This window comes from Syngnathus acus, chromosome 8 (genome assembly GCF_901709675.1).
Source record: "Syngnathus acus chromosome 8, fSynAcu1.2, whole genome shotgun sequence".
In the NCBI taxonomy this organism is placed as follows: domain Eukaryota; kingdom Metazoa; phylum Chordata; class Actinopteri; order Syngnathiformes; family Syngnathidae; genus Syngnathus; species Syngnathus acus.
The window spans coordinates 7,876,325-7,896,228 of record NC_051093.1 but is presented as its reverse complement, the minus strand read 5'-3'; the positions used below and the strand labels follow the sequence as shown (position 1 = coordinate 7,896,228).

The 19,904-nt window shown below is 42.2% G+C and overlaps 1 protein-coding gene across 6 annotated transcripts in view; it reads left to right on the top strand.

Moving 5' to 3' along the window:
• hook2 (hook microtubule-tethering protein 2) overlaps positions 1–18,437 on the top strand; it is a 37,712-nt gene extending 19,275 nt beyond the window's left edge. For 2 of the 6 annotated variants that reach the window (XM_037256237.1, XM_037256235.1), the window contains 27 exons: positions 83–181; positions 2,072–2,243; positions 5,405–5,548; positions 6,784–7,147; positions 9,739–9,994; positions 10,527–10,609; positions 10,776–10,848; positions 10,925–10,975; positions 11,136–11,268; positions 11,454–11,521; positions 11,737–11,802; positions 11,874–11,954; positions 12,876–13,042; positions 13,180–13,320; positions 13,770–13,971; positions 14,049–14,159; positions 14,244–14,331; positions 14,499–14,565; positions 14,653–14,790; positions 15,284–15,371; positions 15,794–15,799; positions 15,955–15,989; positions 16,068–16,150; positions 16,256–16,359; positions 16,616–16,723; positions 16,816–16,887; positions 16,957–18,437. In XM_037256237.1, coding sequence (XP_037112132.1) covers positions 9,950–9,994; positions 10,527–10,609; positions 10,776–10,848; positions 10,925–10,975; positions 11,136–11,268; positions 11,454–11,521; positions 11,737–11,802; positions 11,874–11,954; positions 12,876–13,042; positions 13,180–13,320; positions 13,770–13,971; positions 14,049–14,159; positions 14,244–14,331; positions 14,499–14,565; positions 14,653–14,790; positions 15,284–15,371; positions 15,794–15,799; positions 15,955–15,989; positions 16,068–16,150; positions 16,256–16,359; positions 16,616–16,723; positions 16,816–16,887; positions 16,957–17,085 — 2,139 coding nt within the window. In that variant the 5' untranslated portion in view covers positions 83–181; positions 2,072–2,243; positions 5,405–5,548; positions 6,784–7,147; positions 9,739–9,949 and the 3' untranslated portion in view covers positions 17,086–18,437. Of the gene's footprint in view, positions 1–82; positions 182–980; positions 1,125–2,071; positions 2,244–5,404; positions 5,549–6,783; positions 7,148–9,738; positions 9,995–10,526; positions 10,610–10,775; positions 10,849–10,924; positions 10,976–11,135; positions 11,269–11,453; positions 11,522–11,736; positions 11,803–11,873; positions 11,955–12,875; positions 13,043–13,179; positions 13,321–13,769; positions 13,972–14,048; positions 14,160–14,243; positions 14,332–14,498; positions 14,566–14,652; positions 14,791–15,283; positions 15,372–15,793; positions 15,800–15,954; positions 15,990–16,067; positions 16,151–16,255; positions 16,360–16,615; positions 16,724–16,815; positions 16,888–16,956 lie in introns of those variants that run through there. The other 4 variants (XM_037256234.1, XM_037256236.1, XM_037256239.1 and 1 more) reach the window with 4 other exon arrangements.
• Positions 18,438–19,904: the final 1,467 nt, after the last annotated feature.

The following is a 19,904-nucleotide window of genomic DNA, read 5'->3' as shown; positions in this document are numbered from 1 at the left end:
TTAGTCAGACAAGGTGAACCACCTTTTTTTTTATCTATGTGTGTTCCTTAACCCAGTCTGTCCTCCTCATGTTGACCCGCAGGACCACACAGGTGTAAGACCCCCGGGGTGATACGATCAGACCTCCACAGACGTTGCATGGGAAGGGAGGCGCTAAATGTCAGGACAAAAAGAGCAAGGGGTGAGTAAGAGGGTGCATTTCATGTGCATGATGAGCTGACATTCAGCCGTGTGGAAGATGCTCCCTTTTAGAGCAAGTGAGCAAATTTTCACATTGATTTTGTGTGTGTGTGTGTGTGTGTGTGTGTGTGTGTGTGTGTGTGTGTTCATGGTCCTTTGACAGATGGACATCAAATCTGGTTCCTAGTGGACAAACATCAGGGGTCTTAGTCACTGAACATCATGGCCCTGAAGTCCGCTAAAACATTCATATCAATATGTTGTTTTGTGGATTAGGTTTAGGGATTGCGCAACAATAAGCAATCATAATAATGGAACTTCAGACACCTGCTTTTTGATGCTCAGATACTAAATGCAAAGCCAGAAAATCACTGAGACCAACCTTAACCCGGTGCACCTGACATTTTGGTTGGAGAACATCTAAAAGCGGGTCTAAGTTGTGGTGCAGGTTGTGTAATGCGATTTTGCTGGATTTGTTGATGGAGGTTCAGGCTGACAGATATTTAATTTATAAATACGAAAGCAGCACACATTAAACCCTCCGATTTATTGTAGAACTATTTTCATTTTGAATATATTTTATTATTTTGTATTTGAATATATTTTTAATATATTTTGAATATTCTTAAACGCACCTAATTGGCTATGGGTTATATGTATATATAATGAAAAAAAAAAAAGACTTCAACCTTTAGCCTTTCCTTGCTAAATTTCCAAGCTCAGGATTTTCACACACTGTTTATGGATATTACATTCCTTATGACAGTCCTGTGACACATTCTCCCATTTTGTTTCCTCTGTGAATCAGCCATCATCTAACTGCTTCCAAATCCCCATCTCTTCCTCTCGTGTAACTCTGTTCCGAAGCTGCAAAGTTTCAGTTGGAAAGGTTTCAAAGTGGAAGTGGAAACGCACAAACTTCAGCCAGTGAGTCAGCTAACAAGGTGCACCTTTGAAGGAAACCGCAAGCCCAGGCGAGCACATGGACTGGATTTTGTTTTTCATAAATCACAGCGCCGGCACTGTTTGGTGCCTTTGACTTAATGATTGAACCGGAAAGGTCTTTCATGGTCATATCAGTTTCTACTAATGAATCATAGAGAAAGTAAGAACTTACAATTTGACCATTATAACTGCGTGTCTGTTTTTATTTGATTGGACCGGGAAAGGTAAACACAGACAAATTGAACATCACCGTCTGTCTGTAGCACTTCCACTCTCCTCCCGTATAGCGAGGGCTCGATGACATGTCGATGGCGAGCCAACTACAACTGTTTTGATTAGTCACGCTTTAGTCACCGGTAGCGGCCGCATGGCAGCTTGGTGTGCACAAGAGACGTCTTTAAGTCGGAGGCCCTTCAATCACGTGAGGTCACCGCGGTCAAACGGAGGCGAGAAGCGAGACCCTTTTGTCGTCCGCGGTTGTTTACAGCTGGTGACATCACTCTTTGAGAAGTCTGTTATTAGGCTTTGAGCCTCGAGCTAAATGGTTCCTAACGAGAGGGTTGGAGGGTGTTATTGTGTGGTGCGCCGGGGTCCGCAGGGGAAAGTCCCTCAGCCACAAAATGATCCTGGTGACCACTTAGCGGCACAAAGGTCTTTATGGACCGCTGAGCAGTCACACAGAAGCGATGATTTAAAAATAGGAGAAGAAAATAGAGAGTTTTTTTTCTTTTTTCAAGCCTGCTTGTAAAAGCTCGATATTAACTGCAATCATTTATAAGCTTTTGTCCGCAGGTTATTGTACCAAAAAAAAAAAAGTTGATGACTCATCTCATTCATCCAAGTCAACTTGAATATTTGCACCTGTAGTCAGAACAATGCAATAGCCAGAAACAAGATGTGTGTTTGTTTTAAATGCTGTCTAACTCTTGACTTGTTATCTCCTCAGCTTTCAAAGTGAAGGATCTCTCCAAGTGAACAAAGGCAGCTGAAGATGTTGACAGCCACGCGGACAGCTGGGACTCCGGCTGCGTTGCTCAATAACGATCGACGTGACACCGCTGTCGAGACTCAAGAGGCCCCATTCAAGCTACGATGGGCCCGGCCTTTCTACCGTGAAGGTATTCAAGTTGTGCAGCGCGATGCAAAAAGGGGGGAGTGTCAGAAGAAAAGAAAAAGTGATGAGTCACCAAATTTCCCAAAACCCCCCCCTCCCTCCCCTTCCTCATTTACGGGAAACAGAATGCTGTTTTTTTTTTTCTCTCTCTCTCTCTCTCTCGTGCTCTCTTTCCAGTCTGAGACGTTTATCTTCTTGACAAGTTGTTAGGGTCACAGCCAGGGTTAATGTGTGTCGGTGAGCACGTTTCATCTTTCCCTCCGGGTTCCTGCTCTACCAAAACAGATTCAACGTATGTGAAGGAGGGAAGTTTGTTAGCGCTGTGTAGGGGAGGTGGCGAATAGTAAGCACTCGCTTGGGACACAGTTAAGCCTTTGTTCTGAATCATAACCAGAACAATAAATAATTCATAAAAATTAACCAAGTGTTAAATTGATAAAAAAAAATTGTTATTGTAGTTGTGGTTTGCAGGTTTTTTTACTGAAGTATTAGAAGCTTCTACAAAACAAAACTATCTTTGCTATGACATCACTCCCACATATCCAAGAAATTTAGGAGTTGTCACGCTGACACATTTATCTGACAACCAGGTGCAATTCTTTAGGGAATGTGAAATCTGGTTAATAAAAAAAAAAAAAAGAAAAAAGAAACAAATATCTTTTTGGCGTGTGGGAATTCTGCAACCCTTGAGTAAATTACATTTACATGGCAACACAGAGGAGCTCAAATCTGATTGGACGAAAATTAAATAAATCCAAACAACTGAAGGCAATCAATTCTTACCGTTTTATTTTGCAAAATATAAAGTCAAGGAGAAGGCTTTTTTTCTTGTGCCAGCTAACATCGCTTCTTTCAGTGAAGCAAAATAAAATAAATACAATGTAATCTCTGTCTTGACCACATCTGTGTGACTCGCATCGAGTTCAGCGGAGGGTCAGCTCAAATAAAATCACTTCATGCATGTTGTAAATTTTTGCACTGTTGAACTTTTCATGTTCCTCGCATCTGAAAATATCATTGAAGACAGCAAAATCCAGGATTACTGGCAAGATATTCCCCCGTAGAAAGGTGGAACTATTAGCTGGAAGTCAGGGTGAGATAGTTCAACTCTGCGGTTAAGGAGAGCTTTAAGAAGAATCCAGAGTGACCCAACAAGAAGAGTTTGAAAGTTCATGTAATCCTACATGACAGCTCCCTTTCAAACTTCCATAATGGACCTTTATTCACTCTCTTGTAATTATCTCTGTAACCGCTGATGCTATCGTGACTCGTTCTCTCTTTGTGCGCCACCGATAAACGTGTTCATCTTGACTTCAAAGGTCTTTGACACCACTTTCAGTCGCAATCTGCCGCTTCATCAGCGCTCGGATTTTGCCATCAAAGTAGTAACGGCGAGCGAGCTGCAGTTATTGATGACGTGCAATATCGTGGCAGTCGATGGCGCATATCACGGTCGACAGGACATTATTTCACCTGAAAGGTGGAGATATGTCACGGTAGATGATTGTCTGGACGTGTCAGTCTCACTTTGGACACCACTTGCGTATTGTGCTGACATGCACCCATGTAATCCTTCTTGCTTTGTTTCTAGTTAGATTGTGCAAAGTCACAAGGGAGGTGAAGCCTAGCCAAGTATCATTGTGACACTAATTAGTGTATCCAACTAGCTTATCTTCTAGCTTTTTGAAAGGAGCAGGAAATTCCCGGCAACAACTCATAATGGAAATGACCAAATCAATGATTTATTTTCATACCGATGCCAATTGTTGTGTAGTCGCCGCTACCGATACTAACTACCGATACGACTGGTATTTTTGATGCATATAATTACCCAACTAATTTTTACTACGTGCACATATAATCCGTTGCCTTTGCGTGCCCAAGCCGCTTGACTGTGATGTAAATAAAGGGGGACAAAGACTAAGCCCCGCCTCCCCGCTGTCTCCCCTCTTTCCATGCAGCTAAGAGGTGCCAGCCCAGCACATCAGCGCAATTACACTCAGCGCCCATACAGACGTTTTGATTGCAGCGGACAGGTTCAGTAAACAGTAGCCCGAGTACTGCTGAGTCAGGAGGAGTGTCACTTTGAGTGAAGGCCTCACTCGGGTCACACTTGTTGACAAGGTGCTCTCTGGGCTTCAAGCCCGGCTATATAATCTAAGGGTTAGGCGAGGACTTCAATTAGGGGCCGGGCCAGCTGCAGAAAACAGAACAAGGGACTGAAGGGTGAAGATTGTTTGGGTGTGTTTGCCAAGAGTGTGTAGACCAAAGGATAGGGGAAGTTGTGCAAGTCTGAAGGTGTGGTTGCCAGACATTTTTTTTTTTTATATGTTGACAACTCCTTCGAATCTGGTCTCACGCCCAGCAAACGGTCAAGTGGCTTTTGTAATCCCTGCATATAGCCTTGAATATTAAATTTTAGTTTATCATGGGTGTCCAAAGTCAGGCTCTGGAGCCAATTTCGACCTGCTGAATAAATTCTAATAATTGAATTTCATTGGTGTCAAACATGTAAATAATATATCAATAATAATAATGACAATAATAATAAAAATATATATATAAAATAATAAAAATTAAAATAAATAATAATAATTCAATTTAAGATGTCAATCACTGTTTGTTTAAAGACATGCATGAGAACCTGCCAGCGTCAACCAGCAGGCACCAGCATGACGAGAAGGCGAAGTCCTGTTCTGCATGGAACAACTCAGTAAAAGAAAGAATTCTGGTGAAGGGTGTGTGAAGCGTGTCTAAAAAAGCAAATAGGGTGGAGGAACGCAGGTTGAAGAGTGGCGTTATTGTTATACCAAAGCTGATGGTGCGTTTGAGGTGTGTTTATGTGTTCTCCAACATGTGCCAGGAGCAATGTGCACAAACAGTGTGTGTCTAAGCTGTTATTATTCCTGTTGGGCGGTAATTATTGTTTTTGCAACCACTGCGCCATAACCAGCTGCTTTTTAGCCGTAGAAACGTTTTACTAAATGAAGTCAACATGGTCATTTTTTTTAAAATGAGTCGTTTCAATTTAAAACTTATAGACTGATCACGTTATGTGCAGCAGTTACAATAATTGATCATCTTACTATGAGACCATGTCATCTGCTCTGCCAATCCACCATGGCATCCTCCTAATGCCTCATGCTTCCGATGATCTATTTTTAGATGTGGCGCACAACATACATATGTCACCAAAGATCAATGAACCAGCTTCGCTGTCTTTCGGGTTCTCTGGATCCTGATCGGTATTGGATCGCCTTTCCCCATAACTTGCCGGTTGCTATTGCAAACATGGAGGAGACAATTGAGGTGAGTCTCACGTTGCACGGAGGAGCAAATGCACCTGATACTCTCAAGGTGATTGGCCCTAATCACATGGCTTCATGGAGGGACTGTCCCTGAGAAGAGCCACTTGTTACCAAGCCACTGTGACTCATTCATGCTGGCCATGTGCAGCCTATTTGTGTATGTGAGAGGGAGCGAGAGAGAGGCTTGGAAACAGAAACCAAGACGCAAGACAGATTCATGCACAATTAAAAATCTTATCAAATTTTAGCTTGAGTTGAATCTCATTGTTATTCCTCAAACTTTGTCTTACTGACATGGGTTTGACACCTGCTTACCTTGAGTCATAGTAAAATGTAGATTAGTCATTTTGCTACTTTCAATGTACTCCAAGCACTTTCTAATGCGGCCTCATTCACAGAATAATGATAGAATATGCTTCCAGTTAAGGGAAGTAAGCATATTTCATTCAAATACTAAAATAAGAGCAAATGAGGTTGTGAAGTCTTCTTCAAGACACTTTGACATAATTGACGGGCAGAAGCCTGCACACTTTCTTTTTGCTGCTCGACTCATAATGGTACTTTTTGTTCAATACATAGAATGCAAATGTGTGTGTGCAATCTATCAGGGATTGGCATATTTTTCCACTGAGGGCCTCATACGAAACATGCTACAAGTTATTAATTATGCTGTTAGTCAAGTTATGCTCAGTAATTAAATATATATATATTTTTTTTTAATTCATTTTGGTATTATTAAATTAGTGTGGTGTCTTTTTTTTTTAATGCCACGATAACTTGTAACATTCATCTTAAAAAAATAAATATTTTAATGTGTTGTAACATGCAATTAATTTTTCCCCAGTAATATTTACATTATTTCTTATTATCTTTATTATTTAAATTATTTCTTTTAAATGTTGAAAACTGTGATATCAACAATCAAACTTACATTACTTTTAATTTTTTTTAAAAATGTTTACAGACCAACAAAAAAAAAAAATTCATTTTAGTTGTGGGATTTTCTGTTTTTTACCGTTGTGTGAGGCTTCACCATAAAGGCCGTACAGACTCGCTGTTGCCAGAGTACACTTTACTACTGTTGGTAGAAACTGTCACTAGGCACAATGTGGGCAGACAAACAAACAAACGCAAATAACAACAGTTCAATAGTTGAACTGGAAATGAACAAATGAGTTGATTGAATTGAATTGAATAGACAGACAACATTTCTATGCTTCCACTTTGTCCTGACAGGCTGTTACAAGACGAACGCTGCGTGCCAACTTCCTGAGGTGAGAGTATTATTAACTACCTGGACAGACATAGTGTGCTTGTAAACGTGCGGTTTCGAGCAAGGGACGGGGCCAGCTGATAAGGAAGGTCGATATATAAATCTGTCCTCCCTGACAGCATGTAGCTGTGAGTGAGCTCATGTCTCGAAATGCGCTTTGTCATTAGACAGTCTGTGTGATTTTCCGTCCATCTCTGCTGTTGTTTTCCTCTCCTTGTAGCACCTGAGAAAGCTGCAGGGGAAATAAAGCACTGCCAGCATTCCAACACATTCCAGTTCCAAATGTCTGGGCAGAGCCACACATCCTTGGCATTCTTTCATTTAAAGGTGCAGTGTTTCTTTTGTTCGCACATTATTTTCTCACGTGTTGCGGGCTCTTTTTCTTATTAGTTTTTTAATTATAAGAGCTTCTAATACAATTATTGCTTTATTTGGAATCCAAAATGTAAGATTTTGCTGAAATTTTGTTTCACCGTGTTGATGCTTTACTTATCAATTTGATTTTTTTTTTTTTTTTACAATTTTGCCAAAACCAATCCTTAGAATATATCTTTTTTTTTCTTTTTTTTTAAATCTGAACTATAATTTTTTTCTTTTTTACATTAAAACCGGCGATCATTTTTTCATGGTTTTTTTAATGTTAATTTTTTTGTTCATTATGTTTCATAAGACCAAAAAAAAATCAGATCTTACGAGCATACAAGAAGAGGAAGTGAAAGACAATTTTACCGAAGAACGAAGTGACGAAACATAAAATGTGAAATACTTACTTATTTGTTAGACCGTTAAAAATATATATTAAATTCAGTTGTTGGGATTTCAGAATGTTCCATTCTTTACACAAAACAGGAACCATCCCTTGTTTTTCCAAACCAGTAACCCGCAAGCCTAAAAAAGTAAATCATTACTCAATCTTAGCTTCTGACCCCCCCGGAGAGATGCTAGTGCGTCATAGCGGGCTTGGAAAAGAGGAGAAGTAAAGCCTTTTGACTTTCAGGAAGGAAACACATCTGGGGAATAAGGAAAGAGAGAACGGGTGAAAAGAGGAATTAACGTGGAGGAAGAGGGGCTATCCAAAAATAGTCAGCCTCCGCCGGAGCTTTGCCTTGCCAGAGCCCCCACCACACCTCCTGCCACTCGACTCTTAGTCAGCCTGACCTCTTCTTTTGGGGCTGACTAACTTTTCTTCGGAAGACTCCCCAGTCAAGAACCTCATTTCCTCCCAGGCATCTACTCCAATGATTTTGGTGCCATGCCAAGACAGGCTGAGCAGCACTGTATTTGTTCACAGATAAGATTCAAGTTGCACTAGGTGAGAGGCAGAGCTGCACCCTTGACTTCAATCACAAGACAGATATATGATATATTATCATTCACACCCACGGACAATTAGAAGTTTGCAGATTTGAACCCTGTAGCTCAAAACTGCTAATAAAGGTTATCTGATATCATCTAACCTTTCGCCCACCGTGCTGCCCTACTTGTCACAATATGAAATGTCAGCCTCAGCAGTCCAAATCATCTACCACATGTTCACCTCGAGCAAGAGTAGCAGGTTATTAGCAGAGTCCAGTTCATGAACTTGTCACATTTCCTGGGTCCACCTGTCAAGTCTTGTGTCATTTTTCTCCTAAAGGTCGAGCGTGGTGCTTCCATGTATCAGTAAATATAGAAGTGACCTCACACGGATAGTGTTTTTAACTGGAAAATGAAGATTGTTTTCATGAAGTAAAAGGCAATTAGAGGCACTCATTTTGACCACATCCAGAAAAATATAAATGTCCAGTCGTTAGGTTCAGAAACAATTGAGGGAAACAGGAAGTAGATTAAGACAAACCTGGTGAAGGCAGGCTTGAAGGAGAAGACTTGGTGATTAAAAGAAAAAGACAGAAAATCTCACACTGAAAGAGGATGAGGTCATAGTTCAGCGTCGTCTGGACAAAGCGGAAATAATGGAATCGTTTTCTTTGTGATTAATCTTTGTTTGATGACAAATAAGGAAGCAATCATGAGGCCAGAATGAGATATTTACAATTCCAAGAAAGTGGGAGTGTGTGTTCGTGTGTGACAGCACGTTAGTTAGTGCTCAGAGAGAGACACAAGACTCTGACAGGAACTTGGTGACATTTGTCTGTATAATGACAACTTACATGTAATTACAGTGTTATTCAGGATTACTTTCATAATTTTTTAGAAGTAGGCAAACACACCAATTATGGAAAATATCCACAGGTTATGTTTCCCATTTCAAATTGTTGGAAATGAAACACAACTCCTAATAATTTGGGGGAAAAAACTACACATTTGTGGTTTATTAAAGCTTATATTTATCGTTAGAGCGATTTGCCAAAACTGGGTTTTCATATTAGATTCGAAGCAGTCACGTGTGCGGCAAGCTTTATTATAAGGCCATTGGTCAACTAGAGCCATCCAGTGGTGCTTTTTGGAACTCGTAATGTACGCTCCCATTTAACTCGAGTTTGACTGTGATTGCTTAATTCTGAACAGCCAAACCTATTATGGGTGTGCACACTTGCGCAAACACTTCATCTGTCATGCCATCTCCACACCACCTCTTAAAAATATATTTTTAAATTGAGCTGTACATGTCATAGGCCACGTTAATAATTGTAAAAGATTCAAATTTTTGTCTTTGTGTCATTTATGCCACAATACCTGATATTCAAGCAGGAGTGTGTAGTTTTTAACTAATGTAAATCACTGAGTTACACACCTGTATGAAACGTGCTTTATAAATAAACATCCATCCATTCATTCATACAATAGTAACTCATTCGAATTGGTTATTTATTTAAAATCCATAGTACAATGTGCGATAATATATGTATTGTTGTTATTGTCATATTTAGCCCATTTATTTCAGACAAGCTGACCCGAAACATAATCCGTTTCCATAGAAACGCTCTAAATACGGAAGCTCGCGAGCCCGGCTGGAGGCGAGACATACGCGCAGACAGCAGGCAGGAGCACATGAAGGCCATGTCAACCTGACTGACGTGGAACGTGTCCGGAGTCCGAAAGTAACAAAGTTAGCAACAACTGTTTTCTCCTCACAAGATAAAGTCGAAGCTTTTACGGGTAACAAAACGGGACACACACAAAAACAGAATGAGCCTGGACAAAGCCGAGCTGTGTGATTCACTTCTAACATGGGTAAGTTTTGACTTTAGCCGCATAGCATTGCTAATAGTTATCAGGTGACAGACCAGTCGTGGCAAATTAAACTGTGGAGTCAGTAGAACTTTTGAGAAATAATACTGTCACGTTATCGCCGAAATGGAGACGATAGATTAGCCGTCGCGTAGTCAGGTGTGAAAGTTGAGCGTTCGTAAGCTAGCGACGCTAACATGCACGGCTAACGCGCTCTGAACAACCTGTTTGCTTTTCTGCGTTATCTTTACATTACTCAGCTCCAATATCAGCAAAGAAACATGTCCTAGTTAACATATAATGAGCCAAGTAGCGATTTGTGGTTTTAGTAGTTGCCTTTCAGTCAAAATGCACCTGTCTGCTTGTCCCACACCAGAATTCTAATGTACACATATTAAATTGAAAGGTATAAAGCTCAAGTAACGCATTTAAATAAGTGTATTTTACTCTCATTTGCTGATTGACAACATTTTATTTATAAAATTTGTGTCATTACTTTAAAAGTAATGTTAAGTCTTTGTGGTACTTTTCTCAGTTGCAGACATTTCAGGTGCCATCATGCAACAGCAAGCAAGATCTAACAAGTGGAGTGGCCATCGCACATGTCCTAAATATAATGTAAGAATATTTGCAACCGAAATTAAATATGTTTAGGTGATTGTTGCGCTCACATGCAATACAATTGCATTCCTCATTGAATGAACCAAACTTTATGCTGTACATACTTGCATTATGTAAGTGACCAGAACGGTGATGTCACTTGTTTCCTACCTGTCATCAACAGAGACCCTGCTTGGTTTAATGAAACCTGGCTGGGTAGGATCAAAGAGGAGAGCGAAGACAACTGGCGCCTCAAGGCAATGCGAAATTCTTTTAAACAGGTTTAGAATTGTTCAAATGACTGTATTAACAGTGTTTGTTTTTCTCCTGAAGGTCAGCAATTTGAAAAAGATTCTCAAGAGCATGCTGGAATATTACCATGATGTAAGGAATGTTTTTATTTGATAACACTTTTTATTTGGTGATAAATACATTATTGGTGCAAAAGTGTTGTGATGAAGCTGCTCTATGGTCATGCTGGAATAAAAAGGATCTAGCACACTATTTTAACTTTTGTGGTTCCTCTTCTGATTTCAAACACCAGATACTGGGCCACCAAGTGTTGGAAGAGCATTTGCCTGATGTGAATCTCATTGGTGAGATGGGTGACATCACTGAGCTGGGCAAGCTAGTGCAACTCGTCTTGGGTTGTGCTGTCAGCTGTGAAAAGAAACAAGGTAAATGTGATATTTTACGGGCCTTTAAGAGTATTCGCTAGAGCATCAAAGTGATCAGGTCGCGCAAGATGCTTCCTCTCTTTAGCAAAAGAAGCTGTGCTCGTTTTCTTTTCAAGAGAGCATTTGTCACTGAATCTGTTTTTTTTTGGCTGCACCTTCCCCAAGCTCTCTTTTCTTAAAACCAGAGCAAATCCAGCAGATCATGACACTTGAGGAATCTGTCCAGCACGTCGTCATGACAGCCATTCAGGAGGTAAGTCAGCTGCTTGTGCGCTTTGTGCTAGTTAGCATCTTTGAATTCCCAATCCGCTTGTATTCAGAGGTGGAACTAAATGGCTGAAAGCATACTGTTAGTTCACAATTTGGACATTTCCTCGTGTATTAAAAATTCGGATAAAACCCAATTGTATAAAAACGGAGGCAATATTTTACACTTTTTTTTTTTTTACTTAAGCTGTTTTTGTGTAGCTTTTATCAAGGGAGCCCTCATCTGAACCAGGAAGCCCAGAGACCTATGGAGACTTTAACTACCAGGTGGAACTCTAAACTCTTTCTCTCCCCTCTATGAATGATCAATTTACCGCTTGGCTATTTTGTGTCTGCAGTCCAGGAAGTATTATTTTCTAAGTGAGGAGGCGGGTGAAAAAGAGGACCTTCGTCAGCGTTGTCAAGACCTGGAACATCAGGTAAATTTATGTTAGCAAACACCAAGAACCGGTTTGCTGCGCTGTTTTTCAATGTGTGTGTGCTGGCGCTTGTTGGTGTATTTTGGCCCTCATTGATTAGAGTGCCTGAGCGTACTTTCTTTTGATTTGATATTGTGTAACCTTGGCTTGGAGAATACACTGATTGTATTGAGTTTTTTTTCTCCTTTTTACCCCCAAAGTTACATTAAGTGTTGCATAACCTCAAACTAAAACTGACGTGTTGTCCAACTCAAATTTCCACGGCTTTCAGCCCACCTGTTTTGTTTACTTGCGTAGCCCACGCTTTAGGGATTAGTCACTTGTTGTTTGGAAATTGATTCGCTGTCTGTGGTCCTGTGCTAAAGCATGCAATCTGTCCTTAAAGTGCAGTGTAGGTTCCAAGGATTCCAAAAGGTAAGTTGCTACTCCCTCTTTTTGAAGATTGCATTGCTCTCTTGTCTAACCCCAAAAAAAAAAAACTCTACCTGCTTGGCCCAGCTACAGTTTGTAAATATACTGTCCACTATATACTTTTTCCTCAGTCAAACTATTTTTTTTCTCCTGACTGACCTCAGAAGATTGTATGCACTCTTTGCACATTTCTTTGCAGCCGTTCATTGACCCCCGAGGCTGAAGTTAACAACTTCACCATTGAGACAGTTCCATCGGCCTGGGAACATTTTAGACCAGCTGACTTAGTCTTGAGGCGTAAGCATGTAAATTGAGAACATAGCATGTGTGCACACGAAAAAAGTGGCGAGTTTATTTTCAGTGACTCGGTCATGTGCTTGTGCCGTTGCGGTCTTTTCTCCACAAGAATGCCCCGTCTTCGATCTTCATTCTCAATAACATTGAGTCCCTTTCCGATGCTTATTCCCAATTGCACGCCTTTTCCACGTTTGTCTCCGTTTTTCTCGGCAGCTGTCGGTGGCTCAGGAGGAGAAGCTATCACTCCAAACGGAGACTCGTTCCTTGAAGGAGAAGCTGAACCGCTGCGACTCGCTGGATGTCTCCGGCACTGCCATCACCGGCAAGAAACTGCTGCTGCTGCAGAGTCAAATGGAGCAGCTCCAAGATGAGAACTACAGGTAAAAAGTTGGAGCAAGATACTCTTGAAGATGGTCACAGTGGCAGTAATAGGCTTTGAATAGGTCTTTGAATACTTTGAACAACATCATCATCATCGTCGAATTTAAAAGGGTCCTTATGTCACTTGACACATTAGACTGGAGAACAGTCGAGATGACCTGCGTCTGCATGCGGACATGCTGGAGCGCCAATTGGCCGACGTGCAGCAAAGGAACGAAGATTTGACCAGTCTTGCGCAAGAAGCACAAGGCCTCAAAGATGAGATGGATATTCTCAGGTAAGACCGCTTATTTAGTTCCTTTTTTTGTTGTCTAGCATTTGATCGCTTGAAAGAACCATTTGCATAGACTCTACATCATTTGCATAATAATTTAGAAGGATTACAGTCATGATAGTTGTTGAACTTTTTAATCAACAAGTCCTTTTGACGTCTGAAATGACGCATCACGGCAGAATCAAATGTGGGAGCCCGTGCAAATGCTTAAAGCTCCATTCTCATCTTCCACTCACAGAAACAACTCCCACACTGCCCACACACAGACGTCCATTCACCTCCTCACTCTGACATCTGTGTTGATAAGACATTTCATGCATTGATGTCGCTTTGCGTCAGAGCCTTTCCAAAGTCAAGCAGAGTGAGGAGCCAATCGCGAACCATCTCACCTCGGCCAAGTACATATCCTGAGGGATGTCTTGTCCTTACCCGCTTCCCCTCCTGCCCCTCAGGCACTCCTCCGACCGGGTGAACCAGCTGGAAACTTTGGTGGAGACTTACAAGAGAAAGCTGGAAGATCTGGGTGACCTCCGCAGACAGGTGCGCCTCCTGGAGGAGCGAAACACCGTGTACATGCAGCGCACCTGCGAGCTGGAGGAGGAGCTCCGCAGGGCTAACGTCTTCCGTGCTCAGATGGACACGTACAAGAAACAGGCAAGCATAGTTTTTCCAGGTTGACATCAAAGTGCTATTAAACAGTTCTTCACTATGCCCTCTCCTGTGACTTGCAGGCTCACGAGTTTCTCACCAAGCACCAGGCCGAGGCCATGGAAGCTGAGAAGTGGCAATTTGAGTACAAGAACCTTTATGATAAATATGAGGCACTCCAGAAAGAGAAAGGAGTGAGTTGTTGACACAAAAAAGTTTTTACATCATTAATAGAAAGATTCTCTGTTGTCCGAACTCAAGCAATGTTTAATTTTTAGCGTCTGATGACGGAGAGAGACACTCTTCGGGAGACAAATGACGAGCTGAGGTGTGCGCAAGTGCAACAGAAGTGTCTCAGTGATGCAGGTAAGCTAACATTGATGCCATTGAATGACAAAGAAGGAAGAAATGGTTTACCAGAAATGGCAACTTGGGGCTCAGCAAATTTGCATTTGGAGAGTTGCCAGCTGTTTGAATGAACATGAGTCGTTTTATTTCGTAAAAGCGCAATCTGCAACCTAATATCTCCACAGGAGGCTTGTGCGACAACGAGGCCACAGTTGGAAACCTTGCTGCCGAGATCATGCCCACTGAACTCGCGTATGTTTGTTTTTTTTGTTTTGCTCTCATGACCAATTCTTGGCCTCTTTTTTTTAATAACCTCTAATAAAAACCTCTTGTTTGCAGGGAGACCATGGTGCGCTTACAGAGTGAAAACAAGATGCTATGTGTCCAAGAGGAAACCTACAGACAGAAATTAGTGGAGGTACAGACTGATCTTGAGGAGGCGCAGCGCAGCAAGAACGCTCTCGAAACCCAAAACCGGTAGGCGACAGCCCGCCGTCGACGAAATCAACTTCTGCCCGCTCTGTGCCGCCATATTGTGCGTTCTTTGACATTAACATGGCCGTTTGGCGGATGGTAGGAGTGCTATCTGCCTAAATGTCAAATCACCCCCTGCACTTGTGCGCTCAGCTGAGCTGTGTGGGCCGGACTGGAGGACAGACAGCAGAAAGCCAGATTGTCTCTTGTCTGTGTGTGTTTATATGCCTGCGGCCATGTGGACATGTGGGTGGACTGAGTGTGTGCGTGCGCAGCCAGGCAACACCAGGCCCAGGGTGTGGGAAGCATCTTCACTAACAGGAGGAGAGGAGTGCAGTGGGCATGCTCAGTCGAGCGCGGCGCCGCATGGCCCGGCAGCACACAGATGCACAAGGATCAGCACTTCTCTTCCTCCCACCCGTTTAACTTTTGCGTTTCATCATCCGTCCTTCTCGAGCGGCTCTTCAACAATCGTGCCGTTGTTCTGTCCCTTCAGGCTGCAACAGCAGCAGATCTCCGAGCTGCGTTCTCAGGTTGAGGAGCTCCAGAAAGCACTTCAAGCGCAGGATAGCAAGACGGAGGATGTGAGTGCTTGTTTCAATTCACTCATTTGATATCCGCACACAGAAAAATATCTCTACTAGGAACCATCTTTGGCAGCAGAAGTGGGTGGACAAATCTCAAAATGGACCTTGTCGTGATAAATTACACTCTGCAATAATAAAAGCCAAAGGTTGCCCCACTTTAGGAGCTCAGCCCTGTCCCACATAGTGAAAATCTGCAAACAGCTGCATAAATTAATATGACATCACACATAGACAAAGCAATAACACGATATAAACCGTATGAAATTGTTGAAATCCACTTTTGGCATTTGACGTGTGCTGAAATTAATGCCATGTTTGCCGTGTTTGCTGATTCACCGTTAACACCTGCCCCCCTCTGCTGTCTGTCTGTCTTGTCCCTACCCACCCGTCTGCCCCCTGACCAACCGTGCCAAAATCAGGCTATCGTAAGTACGGCCCACCCTCTGTCCAAATGGCCTGTGATTCAACAGCTTGACTTTAACAGCTTTTACTTTGACTTGACTCTGTGTTTGTGTGTGCGCGCCCCTTTAACAATAACGCAAGTTTTAGAGTTTGTATTTTCTTTGTTTTCTTTCTATAGTCCTCCTTGTTGAAGAAGAAGCTGGAGGAACATTTGTAAGTTCTCCCATTTGACTCCAATCATGTTTTGATTCTGTTGTTCATACAAAAGGCGGATTCCACTTTTGATTCCAGAGAGAAGCTCCATGAAGCTCACACTGATCTCCAAAAGAAAAGAGAAGACCTGGATGACCTGGAGCCCAAAGTGGACAGCAACAGTTGAGTCTTTCCCCAAATGTTTTCATCCTTGCACCGTTTCAGTTGCAGATGCCTTCGTAGACGTCGCCTTCTTTTGCTTTTATTTTTATTCTCTTGTCTCCCAGTGGCAAAGAAGATAGATGAACTCCAGGAGATCCTGCGGAAGAAGGATGAGGACATGAAACAGATGGAGGAGCGATACAAGCGCTACGTGGACAAGGCGAGAACGGTCCGTACTTTACGGTCGAAACTTGATTTACAAACGACCCGGTTGACGAACAATTTCTACACTGAATGCGAAACGCGGTGAATTGCTTGTCATTGCTTCGTTCTAGGGCTGTAACGGGCTTTTTGAATTTCTATTGAGTTTAATCACTTCCATTTATGAGCAATTTGGTTTGCAACCAGAGTCACTGAGTGAATATAATTTATGAACAGAGTTTTCACTCAAGATCTTTATAATAATTGTGCTCAATTGTGTTTAGGTGGTGAAGACCTTGGATCCAAAGCAACAGCCAGCGACTGTGACTCCTGACATTAAGGCCTTGAAGAACCAGCTGACAGAGAAAGATAGAAAAATCCATCACCTGGAGGTATAGTCCTCATATTATGCTCTCAGCATTGCACTGTACAAATCGAGTTTGGATGTCTTCACTAACTTGCGATGATGTGCTCCTGTGCTCAGCGTGATTATGAGAAAAGCCGATCCAGACATGACCAGGAGGAGAAACTCATAATTAGCGCTTGGTACAACATGGTGAGAAGTCCTCTAAAGTATTCTCTGTGCTTTTAACGGCATTCATAGAAGAGTTTCGCTTCCTCTCAGGGAATGGCCTTGCATCATAGAATGGCGGGCGAGAGGCTGAGCTCATCCGGCCAGGCTATGTCCTTCCTGGCCCAGCAGAGGATGGCCACCAACGCAAGGAGAGGCTTCACACGGCCACAGCCAAGATAAGACTTGAAACGAAAGGACTGCACTCGTCGTTGCCTTTTGCTGCTTTACTGCACACACACACCCTAGTGGTGGAACATGGTACCGTCATAATTTCCAGAGGAGCGACCCATCATTGCTCTTTCCTCCTGGGACCTAGGTGTGTGAGGAAAAAAAAGAAACTGTCTCACCTTTTAAGGTGACTTTTAGTTTATATTTTGGGGGGGTTTAACACCAGTATGGTGTCGTTTTTTAGTTAGACTTTTTCAAATGTATTTTAAGGCACTCTTAACAGAGTTAGTCAGCGGTCAGGATTTCTTAGAGATCTGCTGAAATTGTGCTCCCCACTGAATATCGCACGGAACTGAGGAACAGTAGAAATGTGGCCTTGGACCATCCGTTGTAGGTAGACGCTAAGCTACACTGGTATACCTCCATTTATACACTGTACATCCACATGAATTTTTCTGTCTTTTTTTTATTTGAATGAGCTTAGACTCTGCCAGAGAATCTTAATCTTGTTTTCACTTGAATAATATTCTCCTTAGAACTCTAACATGACAAAGCACTTTCCCAGAGCAGTGGGTTTGTGGAATGCCTTCAAAAAGACACCCTATCCTTTGTGTAGTTAAAAATGAAATATGGGGTGAATACAGTGTATCAACGTTTGAGTCCTTTGTTGTATTTTTCTGTTGCTGTTAGTTGAATTGCATGTTTTCATTTATAAGCTTTATTTGAATGTGATTATTCTCATGAGTTTAATTCAACCTGTGACTTTTTTTTTTTCTCCTTTCCATTTCCATTGAAGCAGGGTAATGGTTGTTGGTCAAACCTAAATGCACTCACCACTTTAGAATCTGCACAAATGTGAATGTAGGCAATTGAAGGCCTCCTTAAGCATCACAAATACATTATGATCGACATGATGCAACACTAAAGACCTGTTTTAGTTTTTCTAACTACTGAATACACAAGAATGCTAATTTGGAGTATGTCTGTTCACAAGAAACCAGAGTGCACATACTGTATCTGTCAATAAATGGTACTTTCAATTGTCACTGTTTATGTTCTACATTGGAGCATGACCATACAGTACATCCATCCCCATGTCAAAGATGCTGATTAATGTCTTGTCTTTCATCCCTAGAAACCTATGCTGTAGTCTTCATTGACCTAAATTTGTGTGCACATTTTTTGTGGTTCTTGATAAAGTTTTTGTTTGGTGTTTGTTGCCCCAATTGCTGGGATGACTGTATAAACTGGTCAAATATATGATAGTATCTGGTACTTTTCACAGGGATCAAGCAAGTTGAACATCTGTTAGTCTTTGTCCTTTCTACCTTTGCACTACAAATAAATGGGAGTTTAAGATAAAAGGTGCTAATTTGTCATTTGTACGTATTTAATTACAAGGATTATGGTCATTTTTTTATTGAAAAGAAACCGTTAAAAATAAATTCTAAATAAAGATTTTTCATGGTCATCACAAACTTATTCTATAGTCTTCAGACGGCACACTGTCGCCATCTTCTGGTCATTATGAGAAATGCTGCCAGGTATACGAGTGTAATGCATTTCCATGCATCCCTTCAAGCAATTGCATGAAGAAATAAACATGCAATTCGGGAAAGTGCTCAACTGAGACCGCTCATGTCCCTCCTGGACCTTGTGACGACACATTTATTTATTCATTCTGTGACGTCACTTGGACCCTCCATTAGGTACGCCGCCATTTTCAGGTGAACCTACGTCACTTGGACACCATTAGGTGCCACAGCCGCCCTCACCCCCACCTCCTGATTGGCTGTTGGATCTGTGACGTCACTTGGACACTCCATTAGGTACACCGCCATTTTCAGCTGTACCTACGTCACTTGGACACTCCGGGTGCCATAGCCGCCCTCACTCCCACTTTCTGATTGGCTGTTTGATCTGTGATGTCACACGGACACTCCATTAGGTACACCGCCATTTTCAAGTGTACCTAATAACAGGCCACTTTATTAGGGAAATATCATGGTCAAAGGTCACAGGTGTCAAGCTCTAGTCCTCAGGGCCGCGTCTCAATATGTTTTCCAAGTTACCCTCGTTAAACGCACCTGCGTGAAAAGTTTTAGCGCTTGCAGAACGTGAAAGGAGCTAAAACTTTTCACGCAGGTGCACTTAACGAGGGAATCACACGGACACTCCATTAGGTACACTGCCATTTTCAAGTGTACCTGGTCAAAGGTCACAGGTGTCAAGCTCTAGTCCATGGGGCCGCATTCCAACATGTTTTCCAAGATTCCCTCGTTAAGTGCACCTGCGTGAAAAGTTTTAGCTCCTGCGGAACGTGAAAGAAGCTAAAACTTTTCACGCAGGTGTGTTTAACGAGGGTAACTTGGAAAACATATTGGAACGCGGCCCCTCGAGGACTGGAGGTTGACACCCCTGGTTTAAGTGAAAAGTGCCACACCCGCCCTCACCCCCACTTTCTGATTGGCTGTTTGATCTGTGATGTCACTTGGACACTCCATTAGGTACACCGCCATTTTCAAGTGTACCTCATAACAGGCCACTTTATTAGGGAAAATATCATGGTCAAAGGTCACAGGTGTCAAGCTCTAGTCCTCGGGGCCGCATTCCAACATGTTTTCCAAGATTCCCTCGTTAAGTGCACCTGCGTGAAAAGTTTTAGCTCCTGCAGAACGTGAAAGGAGCTAAAACTTTTCACGCAGGTGTGTTTAACGAGGGTAACTTGGAAAACATATTGGAACGCGGCCCCTCGAGGACTGGAGGTCGACACCCCTGGTTTAAGTGAAAAGTGCCACACCCGCCCTCACCCCCACTTTCTGATTGGCTGT